The 19,891-nt window shown below is 37.7% G+C and overlaps 3 protein-coding genes across 4 annotated transcripts; 2 read left to right on the top strand and 1 right to left on the bottom strand.

The window, feature by feature from the left end:
- Positions 1 to 6,871: 6,871 nt before the first annotated feature.
- Positions 6,872 to 9,602, top strand: LOC131682184 (U3 small nucleolar ribonucleoprotein protein MPP10). Its single transcript, XM_058963479.1, has 4 exons — positions 6,872 to 7,115; positions 7,177 to 7,723; positions 7,783 to 8,530; positions 8,586 to 9,602. The coding sequence occupies exons 1-4, from the start codon at positions 7,015 to 7,017 to the stop codon at positions 9,167 to 9,169; spliced, it is 1,980 nt and encodes a 659-aa protein (XP_058819462.1). The 5' UTR covers positions 6,872 to 7,014; the 3' UTR covers positions 9,170 to 9,602.
- On the bottom strand, positions 9,305 to 10,649 carry LOC131682185 (anamorsin homolog). Of its 2 annotated transcripts, XM_058963480.1 has the most exons (6): positions 10,498 to 10,649; positions 10,285 to 10,430; positions 10,025 to 10,222; positions 9,773 to 9,955; positions 9,596 to 9,720; positions 9,305 to 9,535 (listed from the first exon to the last, which is right to left on the bottom strand). In XM_058963480.1, exons 2-6 carry the CDS (start codon positions 10,424 to 10,426, stop codon positions 9,422 to 9,424), a joined length of 762 nt encoding a protein of 253 aa, XP_058819463.1. In that variant the 5' UTR covers positions 10,427 to 10,430; positions 10,498 to 10,649; the 3' UTR covers positions 9,305 to 9,421. The 2 variants fall into 2 exon arrangements, with proteins under 2 accessions (XP_058819463.1, XP_058819464.1); XM_058963481.1 differs by lacking the exon at positions 10,498 to 10,649 and having other exon boundaries at positions 10,285 to 10,487.
- Positions 10,650 to 16,745: 6,096 nt separating this feature from the next.
- On the top strand, positions 16,746 to 18,656 carry LOC131682183 (protoheme IX farnesyltransferase, mitochondrial). The gene is made up of 4 exons (XM_058963478.1): positions 16,746 to 16,984; positions 17,132 to 17,408; positions 17,467 to 17,662; positions 17,725 to 18,656. Exons 1-4 carry the CDS (start codon positions 16,877 to 16,879, stop codon positions 18,566 to 18,568), a joined length of 1,425 nt encoding a protein of 474 aa, XP_058819461.1. The 5' UTR covers positions 16,746 to 16,876; the 3' UTR covers positions 18,569 to 18,656.
- The last annotated feature ends 1,235 nt before the right edge of the window (positions 18,657 to 19,891 follow it).

The raw sequence follows: 19,891 nt of genomic DNA, 5'->3' as shown, positions 1-19,891 counted from the left end.
ATTATAAGTTGAAAAGTTAACATAAGTATTGCTTGTTTTTGTTTAGACTTTAGGTGATTGGTATAAAACTCATGTCTCGATTACTTTCATTAAAGAGTGCGACCACAAATAACAAGCGTTTAGGCTCGATTGGAAATGTGTGTAAATACCCGCTACTGGAATTCCCAAAAATTCAGACGTCTGAAACATCACGCAGAAGAATCAGCCCTTTATTAATCAACAAAACATTTAGTTGACTCTAAAACGTGGCGAATGTTTCAACCCGAAATGGGCGTTATTCAAAAGCATGTATTTGGTTGGTTCATTGATTGAATCAAACCTGAATCTTGTTTATCGCTATATCAAACGGAAAAATTGTTATTTAAAACCAAAATTTGTTTATTTTTATTAATTTTTTTTTCTGCGTGATGTTTGGCACATGTTTGTAGGTGGTGCATAGATCGATGCAATACTGTAGAACTGCAGTTGTCAAACACGTGTACCAAACAGTTGCACAGATGGCAACAGTGAAACACGGATTTCCAACGTTTGAAAGTTTACACAGCTTTTTAAGGAAATGTTGTTCTAGTCTAAATCTGTGACGAGACATGCAAATAACAAAACAAAATCGAACGTCAAATGCAGCCAAGGGGTACTGTCGAATTGCAGCCAGCCCATTTAAACTATGTGAGGCAAATAGAGAGGCTATGTGAGACGAACGATAGAACAAAAGAAAAAGGAAACATCTATCGGCAAGTGCCGTCGTAAATCTCTGTAATCTGTGGTGCGACATTGGTTGGTTCGAGCTTCTTACACATCGACACCACCACACAGAAAAAAAAATATTGGTAAAAGTAAAAGTGTTCCGCTCTTAGCAAAAAACAACCAACGCCTACTATTGGGTTGAAAGTAAAACTTTTAAATTAATGAAGAATAATAATCAAAATAAAAGTTTTGCTTTTAATTTAATGAAGAATAGTGATCCCAATAATAATTTTATTGTCAAACTAAGAGTATGCGTTGGTTGTTTTTTGCTAAGAGTGAAAAGCTTTTATTTTTACCAAATTTTTTTTCTGTGTACGTACTCTATTTGTATATCGACAGCAGTAGGAGCCGATAGGGATTAATTGAACGCATAGAAGAATTTTTTTTCTGTCTGACAATCTGATGGATAAAATTATAAGAAATTACTAGTCAAAATGCCAACTTTTTAGCAAATGAAACTTCTTGCGCACGTTCAATATCTCTTGTCGTAGTCATTTGATATATCTGGTCGACAACCAAAGATGACAAAATGAATACTCTATAAAAAAATATAAGCAATTGAACGAAGGAATATTACTTATATTACAATGCAAATTTAAGTATCTGGTTCACCACATTAAAGGTATCTGGCTCAACGGGTGGAAGATACCTGCTTTTTGATACTGTATAACGGAAGTTCACGTATTAATTACACGAACACAACACATCTATTGTATTTTGATTTCATGTAATAGTTACGTAAATTTTGTTTCCTTAGTATATGTACACACGTAACTTTTACCTGGTAAGCCAATTAAGGACATCGTGAGGAGAGTCACAACAACGACGTTGGTCACAAGCTGGCAGCTAAAATGACTGCCGTCGTTTCTGCTTCTTCTTTTCATTTCACCGTCAAATCAAAACATTGCGTTGACGCGCAAGATAAAATCATTTGTAACGTAAATGTCTTATCTCAGATTGCTTTGAAATTGTATCACTGTATGTAAGCATGTTAGCACATGCAGATGAATAGATTCTCTTCATAGAATATTGATTCATTTGGGAAATTTATACCTTTCTTTGTTTTAAAACAAATGTAACACGTGGTTTAAATATCAGTCAGCTTATAGGGCGCTTGCAGAGCGCATATGTATTGATGGGCCGTTGGGCAGACAAATATGATAGCTGCATATAATGTATACGGATCAGCGAGATTATTTTTTTTGTTTTAAATAATGAATTCACATTATTTCGAGCAAATAAGGAATTATGTAATGCTATATATGACGCACCAATATACATTCTTTGCGTAACATAATATTTGCAAGCGTTTGAATAAGTTACGCGGATTAAATAAATAATATATTGCTAAAGTTATGCTTCATATCGATGGAAACAACGAATATTCCAAACGATTCGTGCCAATGCATCTTATTTTAAAATTGTGAAATGTCTTGTACGTCGAGAAAGTTCGTGAATACAAATTAGCTTCATGAATGGTTCTGATCCCTATATACCCTAATCTTAACTTTAAGAAGTGTTGAATTTGAGTTCTTATCACAGATAGTGAGATAAATTAATTATTGCTCCATTCCAATATATGTAAAACGAAATTTGTTAATATTTTAAGTTTTATTTTTATGGGTGAACACATTATATTTGAATAGCCCAACATAATCGGATTTAGTGAAGTATGCTTAGATGCCAAGTCGGTCTAATTCAGATCATTTAGTATTGTGCATTGCAGTATAATTGATCAGAGCTGCTACTCTCCACGCGTTCTTGACAATTATTTTTTCCATTTATTTAACTTTAAAACTCTGGACAATTATCGACATGGGAAAAGCGAAATAATTCAAGCGTGATTTTTAAAAACAGCAAAACTCGCATAAGACCCAAACGAACAAAACGTCGATGACATTCTTGAAGTTTTGTTTTTTAAAAATGTTATTTAAAAACCGATTTTTACTCCAATTATTCAACCAAAATGCTCACCAAAGGTGACTATTGAATAGAACGAACATTTGCGATCAAGACATTCAAAAGAGCGTTATGAAGAAAAAATAATGTTATGATGTTATTAGTATCACGTTCACAGTTTCGTCGTTTTAGTTTCGTTAGTTTTGGTATTTTTGTTGCACTTACGTTATTTCAGTTTCGTCGATTTTAGCGACTAATCTTATCATTATTTTAATCTAGGGGCAGACAACTCTAGAAATGTATAACAAAAAAATGCATTTAATTTCCATTTTGCATCAACTTTGCACTTCCTCGCAGAAAATTTTGTTTAACGAACGTCCTACGCTGCTTCACTTTGTTCGACGTTTGAATGTAGGGCTGATTTTTTGTAGGGTTCTGACGTCTTACACGCAGCGCAAAATACATTGCACGTAACGCAAAGTACATCACGAATTTCTATTTTGATGGAAAGAAATGCATTTAATTTAGCTGATTTTTAAAAATGCATCATAAGTGATCTGCCCCTAGGTTTTAATGAATTCTTTGACCGAACTGCTTCGCCGAGGCAGTATTCCGATGAGGAGAACTAACATTTGTAGTTTGTCACTTTTGATTAGTGTATTGAAGACAAGTAAAAGTTACGTTATTCTGAGCACCACTCTTCTTACACTTTCGACATTTTTCAATTAGTTGGTTTTAGCATGTTACGTGTTTGTAAGGTTTCTTTGTACTATTTTATCTAAATTATTGTGGAAAATGTGAAAAATTCATGCCGGAAAGAAATGTCATTTTCGAGTGTATGTCAATGTATAAAACATCCATTGAGCAGACTCGTGCATGTATGTATTGCATTTTAAAACATGGACAAGCACATGTTATTGACGTTAACGCAATTTCACTTTCTCTAGGGGTCCAAAATTGGTTGGTTACCTCACTGGTCTTCTTCCTTATTCTATTACAATCACTTTTGATGAAGATTACTTATTGATTGGAGGTCACTGGACAAAGCTATTCAACTTTAAAGGTTAACAGAATTTTTGAAAAGCTATTCTAAGCATGTGCGAGAAAGAAAGGCAACACATAAATTTATATGAGAATATTGTTTTAGCAGAAAATCGAATTGATTTGCAGTTTTCGGCAATGTTGATTCTTACACCCAACACTATATATCTGTGGATTTTGGGATGCAGAAGGTCTCGACAAACCTATGATTACGGCGTAAAAGCCAACTGTCAAAATTCACTTTGAATGCATATTCCGGACAAAACATAACTCGCCAATCACAGATGTTGGCAATAGATTAAAGAGAAAAGTTTTCTTTATCGTTAACTGCTTTGTCCTGTATTCGGCCAGTAACAGTTTGTCCGGAATTTCCGTGCAAAGAGAATTTTGACAGTTGGCTTTTACGCCGTAATCATATGTTTGTCGAGAGATGATCTTAGGATTTTTACTGATTTTTCAGCTGATAATATTATGATTTCGCTGCAACCACGTAAACAATCATTTCTACCATATTAATATATCTTTGGTTTCTGTAGTTTTCACTATGTTTGTAGTATATTTATCTCACTGTATGGTATTCGTTTTTACTATGAAAGTAGTCACGTCAAGTCCCGTGATGACTTAGGTTCATAGTAAATTTTACCATACACGATATACTTTTTACTGTAAGATTTTGCTATATACCTAACAAATATAATGTCACAAGTAAGTGGGTCGCGCCTCATGGCGTGGCAGAGGAGTGAAAGGGTGAGCATCCAAGTCAGTCTCACACGGCATGTTAAGGGTGAGCACAAAAGTCAGCCTCACATGGTATGTCAGAAGTGGGCCTAAGAAAAATTTCCCACATGGGATGCCAGGGGGAGTGACAGAGGTACAATAGAGTGGCACGATCGAGAGTGAATCAGGTGATAGGGTGAGCACCCAAGTCAGCCTCACATGGTATGGGTGGGGCAAGCACAAAAGTAAGCCTAGCAAGGAATGAGTAAGGTGAGTACACAAGTCAGCCTCGCAAGGAACGAAAAAGGTGAGCACAGAAGTTAGCATCATGTGGGAGTGTTTGAGAGTGAATCAAGGTGCGATAGAGAGAGCACCCAAGTAAGCCTCATACAGGACGTATGAACGCGTGAGTGAGAGTGAATGAGTACACTAAGTACAGCCATCCCCCCAGAAGTAATACCGAGAGGTAGTTCCTGGGAGGAACGATGGCGGAGCACAATGGAGTTTAGTCGGTATTAATGGCAGCGTCACCATTCGAGCCCGACACGCCCCCAGTGCACCCCGTGCGGTAGATTGGACCCTACCAATAGCACGTGTACTGGGCTAGGACGTAAAGATCTTCTCCATTGTAAAAAAAAGTAAGTGGATCGTTCTGCTAATAGTTATGAATGCATTGAGGGTCTAGTTTTTTAGAAAATATACTTTATTTGCGAGTACTTACAGATGACTATGATGAAGCTTGAGCTCAAATTCCAGACAGAATTCAACTAGTCTGGTTTATGATCATCCTAAAAGAATCAATAGGGATCTTTAGGGGTGTGCGAGTTAAGGCATTTTCTGATGCAGATTAGCACTGTGAGTTAATATCTGTCCTTTTTCCATTTTTAGGCCCGAAACTATTAAAAAAAACATTTTTAGTTGGTTTCCTTTTAGGACAATAACACATCCAAACCCATGCGACTTGCACGACTCTATAGGTTGCGCTATCAGATCTACCATAGTTTGCAGATGAAACTTGGGATGGCAGGCTGCTAGCGGATAGCAAAAGTACCAGATCATGCTGAGTGGGGTGCTGTCCCGGTTAACAATGAGACGAACGAGATACTTGCAGATACGTCATTTAGTAGAACAACCTAGGGGCAGATCACTCTAGAAATGTATAACAAATTTGCATCAAATTAGAAAAAATGCATTGTCTTTGATTTAATTTCCATTTTTGCATCAACTTTGCACTCCCTCGCAGAAAAGTTTGTTTAACAAACGTCCTACGCTGATTCACTTTGTTCGACGTTTTGTTGAATGTAGGGCTAATTTTTGTAGGGTTTTGACGTCTTACACGCAACGCAAAATACATTGCACGCAACGCAAAATACATTACGAATTTCTATTTTGATGGAAAGAAATGCATTTAATTTAGCTGATTTTTAAAAATGCATCACAAGTGATCTGCCCGTAGAGAACAACTGTCAGTTTGTTGAATGAATTTGATTTGGATTTTTTAAATTTAAAAATCAGAAAAGAATAATTAAAGTTTAAGAATGATATGAGTGTACTCGTAAGGACACCCGCTATCAATACCTATGTAAAACTGACACAATTTTTCCAAATTAAAGATCCCTATTACATCGACAGTTTGTCATACCACTATTAAAATTTCATTTTAAACTTATCACTAGACTTTCCAGCAAATGTTTGCTGGACATGTGACTGTGGATGTTAAATTATATTTACTTTGTAGAAAATTCGTTCTCACAATAAAATGAGCAATACAAATAAACTTGCTGCGACGAAAATTTTTTTTTGTAAAATTTGACCTTATAACATGAAAATGACGGGATGATAACAACACGTATAATAAATACTACCGGAAATTAAGTGAATTTCAACCTAGGGGCAGATCACTTGTGATGCATTTTTAAAAATCAACTAAATTAAATGCATTTCTTTCTATCAAAATAGAAATTCGTAATGTATTTTGCGTTGCGTGTAAGACGTCAAAACCCTACAAAAAATTAGCCCTACATTCAACAAAACGTCGAACAAAGTGAATCAGCGTAGGACCTTTGTTAAACAAACTTTTCTGCGAGGGAGTGCAAAGTTGATGCAAAATTGGAAATTAAATGCATTTTTTCTAATTTGATGCAAATTTGTTATGCATTTCTAGAGTGATCTGTCCCTCGATTTCAACACAAAAGTATAGTTGGTTTAAATAATTAATATAGGCAGCAACACCATAGAATTTCAATTGATGCGTAGTCCATTTTTCCTAGTAAGTAAATTTGAACACAGATTTATTGTTATGTTTACAAGAATATTATTTTCTGTGCAGATATTATAGTTTTTTTCTCAGTGCAGATTCTGATTGGGAAAAAATGGCCGCCTAGCTTTGCGCAAAAATCGATCAACCCAACTGCGGTAAAACGACCAAACCCACTTTATCTTTTATTTACGTTTCCTTTCAAAACGTCAAAGTAATATCACGCGGATTTTTGTGTTGCTTCCACGAGTTAGCGAGTATTTATTATAGGTATTATATTTTGATAAAATGCTAACATAAATTGAAATACTTCGTCAAATAATACTGTATGTTGGGTCATTTATAACTTCTGTAATATGGTGAAGAATATGAGCAAATCAAAGCCAATCAAAAAAGGGTTGAAACTTATCCTTAAAAAGTTTCACGAGCAAGTAAAAAATTCTGCAACGTATTTAATGTAAGTTACAATAATGTTTCTTAATTGTATTCCATATTGTACTAATATTTATCTAATGCAGTGCACAGCCATCTCACTCCGAAAAAATCAAATTACTTGTTAAATCGCTGTACGATCATGGCCAAAGATTTGATACTAACGGTACCGACCCTAAGCCTTATCTCGAGGAGCTGGTGGTGGAAGAAATGGACGAGGAACAAATTTGGCAACAATTAGAGCTACGAAATGAACAACTTTTGAAAGAAGATTTGCCAAGAACGTCGCAGCTGCTTTCCATAGGATCGAAGCGGATGCAACTAAGTTTTAGCACGGTGGATAAAGAAGGTGTAACGAATGATAGCGCTTCTGACGTTGATGGGATTGACAGTGCAGATGGGTCTTTGAATGATGAGGAGGTAGATTCCTCAGAAAACACTAAAAAACATAAGCTAAAACAAAAGGAGAGGCGAAAAGGGAAACGGTCTGTGGTTGATGATAAATTCTTTAAATTAGAAGATATGGCAAAGTTTCTGGATGAAGAAGATAAACGTGAAATGAAAAGGCAGGCTGGCAAACCCGAGAAGAATGCACTGATTGAAATTGATTATTTTAGTGAGAATGCTGGCAAAGTAAGTAAACACTTTTCAGTTCAAAGTAAATTTATTATTTTTAACATCTTTATTTGAAGCATGATCTTTCCGAAGGGGACGATATAAAATATTCTGATTTCTTCGATGATGAAAGCGAAGCGTCCGAAAATGAAAATCAAAGCACTAGCGATAGCGACCAAGAAACACAAATGAGTGACGAGGACGATGCAGATGAAAAGCGTTCTGAGAACGAACATAATCCGACAAAAGAATCGGACGAAGAAAATTCAGAAGATGAAGTTGAACGAAACCGACGGCTTCGGTACGAGTTGTACAATTCTGCTGAAGATTTTGTAGAAACGAAAAACAAAAAACCTCCCATTTTGGAACCAGAACACGTAGAATCTGAGCCAGAAGTAGTATCCCCTGAACATCGGGATAACGGTCCTAAGTCTTCCTTTGAGCTGCGACAAGAAAAAATGCAAAAGCGGATACAGAAAATGGAAGATCAACTATTGCAGGACAAGCCCTGGCAATTGAAGGGAGAAATTTCAGCCGACACTCGTCCGCAAAATTCTCTTCTGGAAGAGATTCTGGAATTCGAATCCACTACTCGACCGGCACCTGTTATCACTGAAGAAACTACCATGCGCCTCGAAGATATTATCAAACAGCGCATCAAAAACAAGGCTTATGACGACGTAGAAAGAAAAATTCGTCCGCCGGATAATCCTCGGGAATATCGAAAACAGTTGGTGCTAGATGCGGAGAAAAGCAAACAATCGTTGGCGCAGATTTACGAAAAGGACTATCTTAAGCAATTGGAAAAAGCTAATCCAGATGCAGGTAAGTTGCAAATTATAGTTATGCAAATGTTCCGTCTCACATTCGTCCATTCTAGGAGATGAAATAGCAGCAGAAGAACCAAAAGAATTCAAAGAAATTCGATCGTTGATGAAAACGCTGCTCGCACAGTTGGATGCATTGTCCAACTTTCATTACACGCCTCGTCCAGCAGTGCCTGAGTTGAAGATAATCACCAATACACCGGCTATCAGCATGGAAGAAGTAGCTCCGGTAGCGACATCAGATGCCGTTCTACTAGCACCCGAGGAGGTGCACAATCGACCCAAAGGAGACATTATGAGCAAGGATGAACGCACCAAGTCGGACAAAAACCGCGAACGACGGTTGAAGAAGCGTTTCCAGCGAGACAAGTTCAAACGTCAAACGGAAAAGGAACGAAAACTTCTGGAGAAAGGTGTGGCACCGAAGACAAAGGAAGTGCAACAGAAACTGCTCAAAAAGGTTTCGAAAGCGAAGAATGTAAGCTCAATGGCGGAAAGCGTCGGAGTGAGCAAATCGTCAACAGCATTCTTCTCGCAGCTGCAGGATGAAGTCAGCACGCAAATGAAGCAGAAACTCAATCCTGGCAAAAAGAAAAATAAGACAAATGGATTGCAGGCAACGCACATGAAATTATAGAATATATACGTGAAATATACCTACACAGATTGATTGAATCTGTCTAACACAGTTGATATTGATCACTTACCCAACAATCAAAAATGGTGGTCATGGATAGTTTAACCTTTCCAAATTAATAAACCACAATTTAGCTCGTTTTAAAATTAAATATTTGGAATTCTACAACCAAGTGTCTCTTTACAGTTCATACGAAACCAGTAACTGTTTCTCAATACAATGTTACAACAAAAAGTAAATTTAAATAGTCTTTCAAACATCAGCTTGCATCTGTGTATCGGAAAGCTGAATTTTCTCTCCGGGTTTGAATGCAGGCATTCCTAAGTAAGGACAGGTCGCGCAGCGGAAAGCATCGCCTAGATAGCACTGCAATACAATCGGAAAAAGTCGTCAAATATTTAGCTAACAAATAAAATGTTTTCTTACACTTCCACACGATGACTTAATTGCAGTGCTTTGAGAAGCAGATCCTTTTGTTTCCGCTTCAAGTTCTTCAGCAAGTCCACACGAGCAGTCCTTGCAAGCCTTACGCTTTCCAGTTGTTCCGCAAACTACAATACAAAACCCTGAAGTATTGCTCAGAGATAATACGAAAAGCTTTACCTCTCAATGATTCCGCAGTTGGTTTAATCTTGTCCTCATCGTCCAGTAACTCATCGGCATCGATTTGGTCGTCTTCTTCATCAACATCAAGTTTCCAAACGGCAGCTACTTTAGCCTTGTTAGCCGCAAACGATAGCTTGGTTGCGGACCCCACTTCGTAGTTGGGTTTCTCGCCAACGTACACTGTAATATAAGCCAGACACAGTTATCAACCATGGCTTTATAACGCTCATTTTTTATCGGAATGCCTACCGTTTCCCTCTATTGATGTAATATTGATGAAACCAGATAGCAGTAGATTAGAACGTGCTGCATCGGTATTAGCTGAGTCATCCTTGAACACAACTTTCCCCTTTGGTTTCACCAGCTTCAGCAAATGACACACCAATTGCGAGTTTCCTGTAGGAACATTAGCCAAGATTACATCGAACTGGGATTGCTCGTAGTCCGCTGAAATGAACAAAATATAGTCGATAACATAGATATGATCTGCATCCTGTAAGTGTGCCTACCAAGTTGAACACGGTCAGCATTTTCAACGTTGACTCTAACGTTTGGCACGGTTTTCAGCTGATTTACTTCTTGTTCAATGCCTGTGCTAAGTGCTCCACTCCAGACGTAGAGAACCTGGTTATGTTCCTGCACAAAATTCATGTTCCTGTCGGGTCAAAAACTTATTATATTTTACACTAAGTGTAAAGAAAAAAAAGTAAACCAAAACAAACCTTTCCTTGACCTGATGTACAGTGTAAACTAACAGATTTTCGTGTGCAATAAAACTACAAATTACAAATTACTTAGGACCAAGTGTTTTTTGTTTGATGATGTCTGAATTGACAGACGGCTAAGATCGTTCACGGTACATCCGTACATCTCGCCAGCGTTGTCGTGTACAGGGTGACCATAATGTACTTCATCGAGTTCTTGCCGGCCCGGTCTCGCGTACCCCTAAGTCGAGAGAATTATAGTATAGGTGTTCACATTCGTCATGTTTGAGACTATCAGCACCGGGCGTGGGTATAAGCAATTTACTAACCGTCATCATAACACGACACCGCACCGGCGGTTGGTAAACAGGTTGGGAAATGGAAACTTATCGTTTCGGTTTACAGCGAGTGTCTATATTTGGTAACTTCTTCCAACCGACGCCAACGTTGCTATTCGCAGAAAGGAGGCAAAACAAAGGAAAATGTAAAAAATAGGATCTTGCGATAAATGTTATGCGGAAGTGTTCTGGGTGAATTTTGATTCGACTCGTGAAAGATTATTATTTTAAATACAATTATGGATTGAGCTCAATAAATAAAACTATCGGTTGTGAGACAATAAATTATTTGATTGAATTCAATAACATTTTTTTAAAGTTTACAGAAATTAAAACAATTATTGAAATTAAAAGTTTATTGTAACTTTAATGAAAATATACTTTCAAACCTCGATTATTTTGTCGTTTAATACAATGAACAGTATTTGTTTGTATTCAATTACTCACAGTTTTGATTATGCTGTATGTTTTCTGCGCGGAAGTAAAAATTAGTGCATCTAAGCAGCTTGGATTGAACTGGAAGATGTAGCATTATGTCAAGCTGGGCATGATGTGTCCCAGGATCCGATTGATGGGATGCTAGCAAAAAGCGGAATTTCATTGGCTTTGAAGCTTGTAAAAGCCCGAAAATTTTTATATGTGGAGGCCAATACGAAAGCTAATGATAGTGTCCAACGAAAATCGAAAATCGCTGCGAACAAATGGTGATGATTGTGGGGACTGCGGAAACTAATGGCGTTTTCGTTTTTTCTTGGTGCTACACCGGTGTAGTGCAAAGAAAGAGATAGACTGATTACACCCAAGTTTGAATGAGTGTAGCACCGACTACACCGGTGTAGTGCACTGTCAAAAACGAATATGCCATAAGATTCGAGAAGAAAGAAAATGCGTGTATTTTTCTCGCGCAAAGTTTTTAATTCAGGACCAGTAGTAAAAAGAAGATCACAACGATAATGGTTTATCACACACTCTGCAGCGCTTAGTTCAAAAACGCTGGATTTAATTGCTAGTAGGTACGCATGGCAGGACACAGATCACACCTGTTACATCATCACCATCTCATTTCATCCGGTGGTTCATCATATTTTCCAGGGATAATATTGTGTTGTGGTGTACAGTCGTGATTCGCTGGTTGGACACTTTTTAACTGGACCGCTTTTTAGTTGAACCTCCGCTAGTTGGACCATTGTCCAACTAAAAAGCATCTGAACGTCAAAATCTCGTGCCAAATTTACTTTTAAAATCAATCTGACAATATTTAGAGATAAGAACAGATGCATTTACACTGCCAACATCTTCTTTGGAGAGTTTTTGACATTTGTCAGTCGGTCCAACTAGCGAATCAAATTCGTTAGTTGGACAAGGCTGTGGCCCAACCAGCGAATCACGACTGTATACTACCCAAGATCGCTTATTTGCCCCGTTTTCTATGGGATTTCCTATCTTCATGGGACTGACTTGCGATCATAGGCAGTATAGTGAAATGCATGAACGTGAATGCACTTGGAATTCAATTCACTTAGTCTGTAAATAAGGGGAGGGCGGGAGTAGACGGGGTTGGGTGGTTGTACTTAACTTATAAAAATGATATTATTAATACATTTTAACATTTCTAATATTGTTCTTAGAAACAGTAACACGAAATGTTAATTAACTTTATAATTTATTGTTGGACAATGAAATTGCTTGTTTCAAGACGTTTATTATAAATTTACTAGAAGTATTCCGCGTCGAACAATGTGGAAATGTCCTATAATTCTAGGATAGCCACCTTTGTTAATTCGTTGCAATAGTTTTTGACTTACTCCGACAATTTTATACAAACTGTGGATACATGGATGTGGATTTGATGACCAATTTGGTAAGCAGCGAAATTTGGCACTACCCCGCAGGACCGTTGTTTGAAAGCAAGATTCCGTGTTATGTCATTTGCCATACTGATAAATTGGAATCAAATTTATAATTTTTGAGCAGTAACTCCTTATTTGATTCCATCTTTGGAATTACCGTATCGACGACAAAATGTTGAATTCAGTTAATATATATCTGTATTAACTTGCCACAATTTGCTCCAGGGTACGCACTTAATGTTTATTTCTTGAAGTAGATGTAGTTGTAGTTAGTATTTCAGCCCCAGCGATACAAGCGATTGTAATTAGAATTAGTTGTGTTATTGGCGCCGGAATACTACACAGTTAAGCTTTTTTCGGGAAATCGGCCGGAATATGAATTACGAATACGAATTAGAACCAACCAGAATTTCCGATTGATCTTTACTTTACCCATAGGTGCACCCAAAGTTCATATATCGATTACTGGAAGCCTATTGGCCGATAGTAGCGCCGGCTAGCGGCTACTTGTTGCCAAAGGCCTTGTTTATGTTATAAAGGCTCGCACAGAGTGAACCCAAATCTACCTATCGAACAGTCAGATGGCTACCTATCGTGCAAAGTAAACAAATATTCTTCTTTCGGAGAACATGCAACTGTATTCAGTTTATTATGCTTTTTTGTAATAATGTAAAATAAATTACATGGAATAGTATCAAGAATAAAGTGCTATAAGCCACGAAACAGTGGGTTTTCAATTCACTCCATAATTATTTATTGTGTAACTCGGTTGAAGTCACTCAAAATTACAGCAAAAATTATGGGTGCCAGAAACAAAGAAGATGGGATCAGTTTAGGCAGCGTTGCGCATTCCTCTGTACGGGACTCTATAATACCACAAACACTAATTGTTGTTTGCTTAAAAATGATAGTTATATGTTTTACACATACAATCTGAATTAGATGTCATTTATTAATAGTAAAAGTAAAATTACTTCGGGTATGGGTCAAAATCCACATTGAGGGGAAATTCCGGAGAAACTATTGTTGGTTCAGCGCAATTCACAGCAGTCACGAAAGAGTTGACGATACTCCTTTTGTTCACGAGCACTAGATGTGTTTGGTGAATATTGGTTTGGAACTTCCTCTCAACGTGAATTTTGATAATTGTCTTTGAAGCACAAATCTCCGATCAACAGGGGGAACGTGCTATTTGAACCAGTCGCTACTGATTCCTGATTCTAGTTCTAGGTTAGTTAGATGAGATATGATTACTATAACAACGTGCTCCGTGTATCAACCTAGGAAAACAACGCATTTTACACAAGTTAATATTATTATTGAAGCCACACATAAAATACTATCACTTAATTATTTTTGTTTTACTGTATACTGTTCTGTCTAAGTTGTACAGTAATGTTTTCATTTCGAATGTCCAGCGTACCATGTTACAGTCCAGCGTACCAAGTATTCATGAATAAGCCCACTATTCTGCAATTCAAAATTGCCTTTGAATATACTTAAAACCCAGATATGTTTACCCGGCTATGCTGTCTACAATATGACCACAGCTGATGGACATTTGGGCTACAAATTTTATGTAAAAATCAGTGTAAACGTCTATTACCTGGGGTATGGCAGTATTCTCACATACATTAACGCGCAATTTTCTCCCATCCGAATATATTTGACTGCAGCGTCTGAAGAACGTACGTCAGATGGCTTCCGTATAATTTGGTAAAACCCAACTTTCTCTGGCTTTTCAATATAGCATTAGCTCCTCTTCAAAGGCTTCGAAATACAAACGAAAGCGTATTCGAAACTGATCATTCGTATAAACTGTTTCCGCAAAACAATCGTTGAATGGTCGTAAAGGTTCCTTCTCCGCAAGTTTGTTTGTAATATCTAGCATGAGATCCTTTTCATTACACTCCTGATTCAGAGCGGCGGTAGTATGTGCTTCAGACAATAACTTCTGGGTAAACATTAGTTATTAGAATTCGTTGTCCGTTCCGAACCCATAACATTTCTTAGAATTTTTATTACATAGAGAATTTTAGCATATTTGAACAAAAAATGTCTTATTCAATTCAATAATACAATATTTATTGCTGCAAACGGCAAAATTAATGTAATGAGCATTTTTTTCATTGAAACAATAATTAACTTTTAATCTCAATAAACATTTCCAGTTTGAATAATTTTACAATCATTGCAATAAAATATTTTTAGAAAAGAGCGATGTTTGTTACTGAAATGGTTTTATTGAATTCAATAAATAAATGTATTTTCTTTCTAGCAATATTTTTTTCAATAAATAAAGTCCATATCATTAAAAAAAAACGATTATTTTATTGCATGATTGCAAAAAAGTGTAACGTAACTATAATAACAACTACCGGTGTAAAAACAGATTATTATCTTGGCAACCTATTTACCAACGACCGGTGCGAAAACGGGTGTCTAAATAAAATATTATCGTTTAGCGTAATCAAAATACACACGCATTTGCTTACGCACCGGTGCTGATAGTCTGAGTGTGTTGGTTTGTTGCTAGTGAAATCAGCCCCCTGGCAACCCTATACCAACATATGCACGGTTAAATAAAACAACCTGCAGAATAAGTTCTTTTAACTTACTTTTGAGTTGTGCGTCGCTTTCGCACTTATTAGTGTTGTCAAAAACAAAAAGAGAGATTCGACTCAGTCGAGGTCTTCCGTGGAGGAAGGTACTTTTGAGTTGTTTGGGGTGAACTCGAAATTAGGTAAATTCAACTTAAATTTGAGTATAAAAACCTATCAATGAGTTGTAATTTTTGCCGTGGTTAAATGGAAACTACCTTCAACACGGTTTTACCTAATTTTAAGTTCCCCCACGATACCACGAGATTGAGTCAAAGGAACTCAATTTTAGGTAGTTTTTCGTTTCCGTGTGGAGCTTGACTTGACAGCGACCTACATATATGGGGCGTTATAGCTATAAAGCCCCAAACAAAGAATTAAGTTTGACGCCATGCACAATATTCTAGCATTCCACACGACGTTTTGCATCTTGCGTGATGTTTAGATACCATATCATTCAGAAAATCTACACTTAGTAATCAAATACAACTTTTAATGCTTAGATCCAAATATTGTTTTTATTTTAAAGGCAGTGATGCTGGTTCTGCAGAGACGCCATCCTTGACAGGGGACTGAGTGAAATTAATCATGGCGGCCCAGAACCGCGAAGCACATAATCAACAACCGACCAATCGAAAGGAAGGTTGTAAGCACGTGGTAAAAATAAGTATGGCGTCCGGGATAGCAAAAGAGCAAATTCTCGACAAACATATGATTACGGCCTAAACGCCAACTGTCAAAATCCACTTTTAATGGAAATTCCGGACAAACCGTTACTAGCTGAGAACAGTTCACAACAGTTTATGAAAGAGAACACTTTTCTCTTTCGTTTACTGCCAACATCTGTGATTGGCATGTAACGGTTTGTCCGGAATTTCCATTCAAAGTGGATTTTGACAGTTGGCTTTTAGGCCGTAATCATACACTGATAAAAATCCAAACGTTAATTCTATTAGCTCTAAACCGCTTAAAATTTATATGAAGAAGAAATGCTATTGTTATCACGCGCACACATACCTTCTATGTGTCAACTGTATAAACTTTGTATGCACACACATAAGTTATATGTGCATATTGTTATAGAACGGGGTTTTATGTGCCTAATAGTTATGAAATGTGAATGTAAGATTAATATTTCTTGTAAATACACACATAAGGTTTATGTGCCAGCAAATAGTGTCTATATGCCTCCGTTAATTGCAAAAATCTATGTGTAAAATCAATAGGCATAACGTTTACTTTTTTTTGAGTGTATGTTTGTCGAGAAATGTTTACATCACTAACCAATCAGAATGAAGTATGGGGCCACGTGCTTCTGTTTTCTTCTTCATTTCTTCTTGTTTGCCCGAAAAAAATGACAGCTGATGAACACATAGAAAAAAATGTGTACACCTGTATCACCTCGCCTAAGTGATGAATATGCGGTATAAAGTTGGTTCGGTAAAACTGACGAATCCGTGATCGATCAATTTGTTCAACTGTCATCGCAAGGTCGCGTTTTCATTTTCGATTTTTTTTCTCTCGCGAAACCGATTTCAAAACATCACCGGACCGGGATATATCCTATGTCCCACATTTTTGGTGAAAATGCTCGCGAGTCAGTAAAGTGATGCAGCGAATTGTGATCAATGGCCGTGTGTGGTACGAATCTGCACGTCGCCTGGTCCAATACAGGTCACAGTGCCCATCGATAGGACACCTTCAAATAGTTCGATTGGTAAGTACCCAGTGATTACACAACAGGCGCTTTGTGGTTATAATATTGATTAAAGGACTTTCCGTGTACCTAATCTGACAGGCAGTGCAGATATGAATCCAGCTATAAATTCGATTTGTTGAATTATTTGTCCACACTTCTTTCCAGTATGTTAACAAAGCACCAATTAGTCAAATCAATGCATCGTTAGCCAAAGCAGCTCCCGGTTCCAAAGATGAGACGCAGCAGAAAATACCGCAGTCTGTTCAGCTCATAACTCCAGTCTCAGTGGACACAAAAGCTTTCATAGAATTTGGCAAACCAGTCAATCTAGAAAATAATGTACCCGGAAATAATAGTGAGGTGGCGGCCTCCGTTGCGTCCCTGCCTAGTTTTAGTCGGTTGATTTACCACTACCTGATGTTGTCAAAAATCAGACTGACTTGTAAGTTTAATTATATAGCACATGCCAACTGATACATTTATTTTTTCCACATTCTCAGCACTTGTAGTAATGACAACGATGGCAGGCTATGCTATGGCCCCAGCCCCATTCGAACTGTCAACATTTTTACTCTGTTCGCTAGGAACAACACTTGTGTCCGGTGCTGCTAACTCGATCAACCAGGTGATAGAAACATCGTTTGATGCACAAATGGCACGCACACGTAACCGAGTCCTTGTCAAAGGTTATCTGACGTTAGTAGCCTCCCAATTGGAGAATGAAAACTCTGAATCTAACTTTTTTTTATTTTTCACAGACGCCTTCACGCTGTTGGATTCGCCTTAGGCGCCAGTACCGTTGGAATTAGTATGCTGCACTTTGGCGTAAACGAACTGACTGCTATTTTAGGTGCAGCGAATTTAATTCTTTACACCAGCATCTACACTCCCATGAAGCGCTACAGTATTCTTAACACGTGGGTTGGGTCATTGGTTGGGGCGATACCACCTCTAATGGGTTGGGCTGCATGTACAGGAGATATCGGCGCCGGAGCTTGGATTCTTGCCGGACTATTGTATTGCTGGCAGTTTCCCCATTTCAATGCTCTTTCATGGAACATTCGTCCGGAATACCTGAAAGCTGGCTATAAAATGATGGCTAATTCACATCCTCAATTATGCACGCGGGTTTCTTTGCGCCACACTGGGTACATCACTGTGCTGTCGCTATTGGCTCCGGCGTTGGACGTTACTAACGTTTGGTTCGCCGTTGAAAGTTTGCCATTGAACGCTTACTTCGGTTATCTTGCCTGGGAGTTTCATCAGAAAGCCGATAGCAAAAGTTCTCGAAAATTGTTTCGATTTTCTCTATTACATCTGCCTCTATTAATGACACTGTTCCTTCTTAATAAAAAATACTGGGTATTCTCACAGGAGAAGACCGTCGAAGATTCTGCTGCAGCACTAGTTGTACACGGCGAGGATGAAGTTGCAACGTTCAGCAGACCGCAAAATAAGTCAGACGTTTATCTAGTACCGAAAACCGTAGCTGAAGTGGGGAACCTGAGTTCCGCAACTGACAGCATTAAAACCATCGAAGATAATTTGCTGTCCAATGTCGCTGTTGTCCTACCGACGGCAAGCAACAAGCAGAAGCTGTGACGCTGATAGGAATGTTTTTATGCAGATAAAGAAAATGTATAATAAAATTATATAAAATAAACGAAACGCTGCTTGTGATTCACGAAAACGTAGTTTTTCCGTATAAATTGTTACTTTTTCTCGTAATGTGTTGATAACCCTGTGAAGTATTTTCTCTCTTGAATTAGGAACCCGATTGTATTTCAGCATGAAAACCCTTGAAACATATTATAGATAATAGCCTCGGCATTTTTTCCTATACTGCGAGCTTCTCCAGTTTAGAAAACTGGCTTTCCTCTTTGACCGAGCAACAGTCGTTACTAGTGCCGAGATGATTGACCACAAGAAACATTTTCACTGGTCCATCGAACCAGATTGGGGTTCTGCCTTAGGTAGTTTCAGTTGAATATTTTATTTACGTTTCAGGCATTTAACTCATATTAACAGTGAACTAACACATGGGTTAACACCAAAAATTGCTAACTGCAATTGAAACAGCAAAGGCTAAAATGTGGGTTGGCTGAGGAGCTTCTGGTGTTAGCTGAACGGTGTAGCCGACAAGAATTTACGACGATGGAATTGATTGCACTGCACAATCTTGCTAACATGTGGGTTGGCAGAACCGTTTCGATGCTTGGGTCGATTCAATAATATAGCTGACACGAGGGTTGGCTGAGCTAGCTCCGACATTAAGGTCGAATCAACGAATTGGCTAGAATAAGGATAGGCAAAGAAAATTTCGACACAGTTCAATATGGATTCTGTGTAGAGTAATTTCGATGCTTTGGTAATCAATCTAGCAGGTGAGTTAGGACGCGTTCAAAAATCCAAAAATGGCTTTTATTTTAAAGTGAAAAAAGTAACTATGAATGAACTTGTTCAATGCAAGCATAAAATTCCAACGGGATTTTATTATTGATGATAAAGAGGTTAGCGCAAAAGGGTAAATAATTGGTTTGTTCCAGTACCAGGAGAAAATGGAAGTACTCCGGAGTAAACAGGAAGAAAATTGTTATTCTCTTCTCTTTTTTGTTCTTCTGGTAGCAAACCGGAGTAAAAAGGAGCAAGAATTTTTTGCTTCGGAGCAGCAGGAGTATCTTCCGTGTACGTGAACAAACTTAATACTTGCTGCTGTACATGTGCAGAAATGAAGGATAACAAAAACGAATTCAATGGTATCATCGAAGAACCGTCTGAATCTACAAGTCCGATGATCTACGTTATGCAATCGGAATACGATAGTATCACCAACGTTGGTATCACCGTGCAGAGGGATCATGCTGTATCCAGAATAACTAACATCATTAACACAATAACTTTTCAAGCTGATCAAATGGCCCTTAA

This window comes from Topomyia yanbarensis, chromosome 2 (genome assembly GCF_030247195.1).
Source record: "Topomyia yanbarensis strain Yona2022 chromosome 2, ASM3024719v1, whole genome shotgun sequence".
In the NCBI taxonomy this organism is placed as follows: domain Eukaryota; kingdom Metazoa; phylum Arthropoda; class Insecta; order Diptera; family Culicidae; genus Topomyia; species Topomyia yanbarensis.
This window is presented reverse-complemented; position numbering and strand designations above follow the sequence as displayed.